Source organism: Lactuca sativa, chromosome 8 (genome assembly GCF_002870075.4).
Source record: "Lactuca sativa cultivar Salinas chromosome 8, Lsat_Salinas_v11, whole genome shotgun sequence".
NCBI lineage: Eukaryota > Viridiplantae > Streptophyta > Magnoliopsida > Asterales > Asteraceae > Lactuca > Lactuca sativa.
The window spans coordinates 62343081-62349528 of record NC_056630.2 but is presented as its reverse complement, the minus strand read 5'-3'; the positions used below and the strand labels follow the sequence as shown (position 1 = coordinate 62349528).

Sequence of the window (6448 nt, the reverse complement as noted above, 5' to 3'; positions counted from 1 at the left end):
AATGAGTTTTTCCCGGAGATTGTTTTCCAAATGTGAGAGATAAATGGGCAGTATTCCATTTTTCGTAAGCATTTAACGTCTAGATCTCCACATCCTTTAGCTTACAAATGCTACACAATGCCATTTTAGCTTTTTATGTGTGCATATCTCCACAACACCACAAGAACCCACACAAACTTTTTTCAATTTCCTTGATGTTAGTAGATTTAGGGATAAAGGACATCAAAGCCCAATACACATGGGTTTATTAGATTTTAGGATTTAGGGTTTTCTTGAACATCAACAGCAGGTAAAAGAATTGGAAGGAATATTAGTCATTTTACATAGACTCATCAAGAGTTCAACCATCAACTTCAAATTTGCCATATTGTAATTTACCCTTATATACGAGATGTGGTGTTCTAATTCTAAACAAGTTCCCACCATGTCTAATACCAAGAACCACTTACATATAGAAACCTGAATTAACAAACTGTACATCAAGATTTCTTCTAAAAAATGCGATTCTTCAAAGCTTTTGAGATCTAACTTTAAAGGGTACACGTGCAACAAACCCATAACTAACAAGTTCCCCTTGTTCTAGTTAGAACACCACTTTCAACTTTCAAGAACACACTTCCTTCACAAATCACATGGTTTGACCTCTTGAGTCTTGTTGACCATAAATACTTCAAATGGACCCAAACCCATCAATCAACACCACCACCTTGCATTGATGTCGCACCAGCTTCCTCATCATCAGAAGAAAAAGACGATGATGACCCATTTGACACCTGAAAAAGACGATATTGACCCATTAGACACCCAATCATGGCCCACTAAAGCCCAATCCAACGGCTAAAAATGCAAGACATGATCACATGATAACGCTACTCACCAAGTGGCGCCGCCTATGTACCAATGCTGACATGGCCCTTAAGATGAGATAAATTGGTAAAATTATTCCAGAAGTTCTTATGAGTAACAACTGCATAAAAAAACGAGGAACCCATGATTATATAACTTTATACAATTACGAAAACAAAATCAGAATAAAATTCGTTACTATTTCATACCAGAAGTACTGGTAAAGAGTAATTTGCCCCTCCATTTGCAAATATAGGTAACGTGTTACGCAAAATCAATACAATCATGAACTGTATACAAAAAAAATGTTACAAAAAGTGTACAAATTGGAAATGGTTATATGGTTGTATAGGGAGAAAGATTACAATGATAGCAACTGAACGAAAACACAAAATGCTTCTTGCAGTGGAATCTGCATACTCATCATATTCCTGATCGAGTAAATTATGATCAGAAGAAACGACTGTAATTATTCGAGTCTCATCGTTCATATCCCTTCTCGCAATTTGCCAATGCCCCCTGAGAAAAAAAAAATTAAGGACAAATTTGGATTATACCATGAATCGAAATCGGATTTTGCGTAGATTTGACCTCAAAAAGTCAAAATTCACCTTATATTTGCTGGAATGACGCCCAATCGGAATACGGGAGGTGGTGCTGTATACCCTGGTTTGAATTGCTGCAGTTAATCATATCAAAAAGATGATTAAAACTGGAATATGAGAAGGATTTGAAGGGATTTGAAGTGGAAAAAAGATGAAATCTGACCTGGTGGCATATTTCGCAAATGGTATCACCCTTTTCGTTACACCATCGTTGAACACATTTGCGATGAGCATACTACAAAAATTAAAAAGGGATATATTCAGAATTCTCATTTGCTTGAAAGTTAAAATCACTTGTTGCAGAATAAACTGACCTTCAAGCTACCACAACAAGAGCAAGGAGTCTCCATATTCGAATCAAAATCCTCATCCTGACAAATTCTGCATTCCACCATTTTTCTAGGAGTGAAAGGAGTTTCAGGATGATCCATATGAGAAGAACAATCGATCATGGTGTCAATGGCGGGAGATAAAGGGTACGAAGGGTTTCTGCTTTCGATTGCAGCTTCTAAAGTGGACTCGGTGAGTAACCGATCAACCAGAAACACGAAATGATCGCCCATTTTTATACAATAAGAATCGATTTCAGTATCTTGGTGAGAGAAATCAACTGGGAATTCCACAAATTGAAGAAATTTAAATGCTTTGACTCCTGTAAGTAATTCTGGACATAAACAAAATTCGAATCAGCTTTGCTTGTGAAGCTTCTTTAAAATTAACAAAACCCCTTTTGGAATTGGAATCAAAACATTATTCTAATGAACGGGAAAGGGAAAAAAAGGTTAGTACCCTTCATATCTAAAAAGGAATAAGTTTTCTTTTTGTCAATCAAAAAACGAAGCAGATGCTATACAAGAACTTCAATTAGACAAAACCCAATTTGGGAAAAAGTGAGTAGATGATAGGAACAAGCAAAACAACATCAAAAAAGATTTACCCAGATGATCAGAAAGGTAATTTCGCTTTCTATGAAAGAACACAAAGATGAAGGCATATGAAAAGAGGTATAAGAAGAAAATAAGACAAACTGGAAAGCGAAAAGATGAAGAAAGAGAAAGCTTACAAGAAGGAGATCGGATGTGTTTAAAGCGAAGAAATTCATCAATCACTTTCACTTGTAGAAATCTACTTTTGCAACCCTAAATTTTCAGAATCATATCAATTCCTTCGTTCGTTTGTTCGTTCAAATTCGTGTTTTTTTTTTCTCTCGAAATTTCCCTCTTTCTCTTCTTGATAACATGGCTTCAGCCATTTTTATACTAATCCACTAAATTAATTTTCATTTTAAAAAGGAATCATTGTTTCCACATACATACTACGTGATCGAGTGTATAAACTGTATATGGAATTTTCTATTTTTTTTTTCTATAATTTTTCTATCCAAAATATAAAAATTTCAGTTTTTTGTTCGAAGAAATCATCGCAAGACACGTGCAAGTTGGCTGGATTCCTCATTCTCTTTGCACGCCACGTGTCTTTTTCAATGACTATTTTTCGAGGTGAAATATTCTAAGAGATGAGTAATGTGTATTTTATTTATTAATTAATGTTTTGGTATCTGAATTTATAAAATATACAATTAAATTAAAATAAAATCTTATAATACGTTATCATAATTCATGAATGTTGGATGATATTTTATCATGCATTTTAACTATATATAACATGGAGGTCGTGTGGGTGAGAGGTTTGGCATGCAAATGAGACTTCTTTTGACTATGATTAATAATTATTGGATTAGTTATTGTTTTTATTATAAGCTTCTTTAAAATTTAGTTATACGATTCAAGTATTTATAACCGATAAACTAAAACTATGTACACTTTTAATTTATAAAAAAAAAGGTCATTAAAAGTGTCTTTATGTGTGATAGCTATTGATTACATAAAATAAATCTAAAGGAGTGGGTGTAGTTAAAGCTAAAATACAAATTCATAAATCTTTTATTGGTTTGGTTGGTGACCTTCTAGTTAATGGTAATTAAACAATGTATGATCACCAATAAACGATATCTCGATATCATCATTTTCAGAAATAAATTTTGAAGAGAAAGCTTAATATATGCAAGTAGATATGGTATATTTATTTGTATAAATGTAAAAACAATACGAAAATTCCTTTTGGCCAAATTTTTTCTCTCATATATGCTTTCATATGTGACCCGATTATACAAGCGACCACTAATTCAATTACACATAAAATAAAGTGGATTGATGCATATTTACCATGGATTTGTCTCTTGTGTTTCCGTATACAAGGAAAAAGCTAAATAATATATTGGTGCTTCATTTATACAACTTGGAATTTGATATAAGATTTATATGTAAACTACATGTACGAGGTTATAATCTTCTTTATTGTTGTCTTTTTGAGAGAAGAATAGTTAGGTTTCGATTTCAATAAGGACCAATAGCAAATGGGTGAAAAGATGCCTCATGTTTCCTGTTTCCATAAAGAGGCAACGATTTTAGTTTGTATTTCACCTCTATAAATCACATCATTTAATCAAACATATGCAATCAAGTGTCCTCATTGGTTTGTTTTTGCAATAGATATAATTTAAGAGGGTTTGGTCACTTTCACAAAATATAGTTGAACCACCCTACTAGACATTGCATATTTTAGTATATGAACTTATGCGCTATTAATTGTAATTATTTAAAGGGAAAGTAAGTAATTTAACCATTTTTTAATGTGTTTGAAAAAAATAACTCTTTTTTTTTTTTTTGCAAAAATAATCACTTTGTCAAGAATGAGACATTCCGGACGAAGAAAAAATCATTTTTTTGACCAACTCCGGAATGGCATTTTGGATTCCAGACTAAAGTTTTGGGATATGAACAGGACTCCATAATGCCTAATTCCGAAGTACTATTCATATTCCGGACTAAACTTTCGGATTTATAAAAACAAAATAAAATAAAATAAAAAACTCGAAATTTCAAGAACAAATTCGAAATCCGAAAAACAATTCCGGAATTTCAAGAAAAAAATCATTTTTTCTTAATTTAATAAAAAATTAAACAAACATAATAATATGAACTATATACAATATGAATGCATAAAATTAGACATTTTATTGGAAAACAATGACATTATATATTACGAAATGTAGAATTCAGAATCCCAAAAACAAAATAATTTCTTTGAAAATAAAAATAAAAAAATATGAACAATACTCCGGAATTAGACATTCCGAAGAAAGTGATTATTTTTTTAAAAACTAAAAAAATATGATTATTTTCTTTGAAAAGCTTATTTATAATGGTTAATTTACTCAATTTCCCTCGTTTAAAACTTAGGTTTTATTTTATTTCTTATAGCTTAAAGTTTTGAAACTAGCCATTTGTTGATATGAAAGGTTTTTTTTATGGATTAATGACAAATAGATAATGGTATTTTTCTATTGTCAACATGATCATATCAATTACCAAAATAAGTACCTAACAAAACATAGATGAATCTGTAAAATTAGATCACGTGGTTTACAAAAAACTATGGATAGAGTCCAAAAAGTTTTTAACTTGCATGGAATGTCCACAATTATATAATTCTCATGGTTTTAGTCCTTAGAACATTTGAAAAGAGCATTTTGCCTTTGTAATTTTTTTTTTGTATTTTTTCTTATTTATTTTCATACTTTATTAATTAAAAGTAAATAAAAAACAATCTTTCTCCCTAGAAAACCTACAACCATGATACATCTTTCTCTCACACACACATACAATAATACACCCTCGGTTCATTTTTATCAAATGTAAACAAGATCACACTTGTTCACCCCCCCCCCTGTAACGCCCCGTTCTTGAAATATCTAATTTTGGGTTCCCGAGAGCAAGAGTAAGGGCGTTTCGGTCCTTGATGTGGATTTAGAGTTTGGCAATAACGGCTTATGATGGAGGAGGGGTTGTAAATTAAGATGTGGGCAGCAATGGTCCCTTAAGGGGAGAAATTTAGCAAAAGCGTCCCTTGCATGCGCGCTTGTGTTTGGCTGGGTACGCCCAGCGTAAGCTGGAAGTACGCCCAGCGTAGTGGAGGAAAGGAACGCGGAGGCCCTCGGCGTACGCCCAGCGTACGTCTATCATCCAGAAACCCTAAATTTAGGGTCAGCCACTATATAAGGAACATAATGGTTCTTACCTTAGCCTCCATAAGCACTCTCTTAACCTCAGAAACCCTAGATAGCCGTGCCACCTCCATTGTTGGGTGTGTTTGGCCTTGGAAAGCTTGTTTTGGCAAAAGAGAGGCTAGAAGAAGAAAGAGGAAGTTGTCAAAGAAGGAGTTGAGTGGCTGGAGCTTGTAGATCTGGAAAGACATCATATTCTGAGGCTCTTTTGAGGTAAAAAGTCTCTAGCTTGACAATCATATTGTGTAGATCTATGTGTTGTGAAGTTTTGACATCTTTCTTGTCCCAAAAACCTCATCTTCATGCATGTTTTGAGTTGGTTGAGATTAGCTGTCCTTTTAGACCCTAAGAGAGGTCTTGAGTAAGAAAAATGAGGTCCCAAGGGCTTTAGTTGTCTCACATGTGTTATAGATAGGTCTTAATGGGTTAAGACCTTGGATTAAGAGCTTTATGGACGTCCCAAGTAATAAAGTTTGAGACTTTATGAATCCTAGGCATAATTGGTCTATGGATATGAAGTTTGGACTTAAGAGCTAAAGCCATTAAGATCTTATGAGGAGTTGTAGTCCAGAGGAGTTACGCCCGGCGTAACTGAGAGTACGCCCAGCGTAGTGGGTCTGTGTCCCAATTCCATTTCGCGATCAGCGTTGTACGCCCAGCGTACCAAGGAGGGTACGCCCAGCGTACTCCCTCTGTTGGGTTTTCATTTTGGGCCTTAGGAGATTGGGCTGTTGGATTTTGGGCCGTGACTGGACAATTATGGATGGAGTATTGTGGACTCACTATTTATTATGGACCTTAGATCTAGGCCCATTTGGTGAGGTGGGCCAAATTTAGTAAATTGGGCCAATATTGGGCCTTGCTTCGGACT

At 34.1% G+C, this 6448-nt stretch overlaps 1 protein-coding gene across 2 annotated transcripts; it reads right to left on the bottom strand.

Moving 5' to 3' along the window:
- Positions 1 to 298: 298 nt before the first annotated feature.
- LOC111911283 (uncharacterized) lies at positions 299 to 2816 on the bottom strand. Of its 2 annotated transcripts, none has more exons than XM_023907087.1 (8): positions 2515 to 2816; positions 1766 to 2115; positions 1615 to 1686; positions 1458 to 1525; positions 1212 to 1365; positions 1056 to 1136; positions 878 to 967; positions 299 to 773 (listed from the first exon to the last, which is right to left on the bottom strand). In XM_023907087.1, the coding sequence occupies exons 2-8, from the start codon at positions 2012 to 2014 to the stop codon at positions 690 to 692; spliced, it is 798 nt and encodes a 265-aa protein (XP_023762855.1). In that variant the 5' UTR covers positions 2015 to 2115; positions 2515 to 2816; the 3' UTR covers positions 299 to 689. The 2 variants fall into 2 exon arrangements, with proteins under 2 accessions (XP_023762855.1, XP_023762856.1); XM_023907088.3 differs by lacking the exon at positions 2515 to 2816 and adding an exon at positions 2389 to 2483.
- Between the last annotated feature and the right edge of the window lie 3632 nt (positions 2817 to 6448).

Excerpts from the sequence above, each read along its gene's own strand:
- LOC111911283 (XM_023907087.1), bottom strand. The coding sequence starts at position 2,014 with ATGGGCGATCATTTCGTGTTTCTGGTTGATCGGTTACTCACCGAGTCC. Across the intron at positions 1,137-1,211 it reads TTCGTTCAGTTGCTATCATT|TTCATGATTGTATTGATTTT; the intron begins GTAATCTTTCTC and ends TTTTGTATACAG. Across the intron at positions 774-877 it reads TACATAGGCGGCGCCACTTG|GTGTCAAATGGGTCATCATC; the intron begins GTGAGTAGCGTT and ends CGTCTTTTTCAG.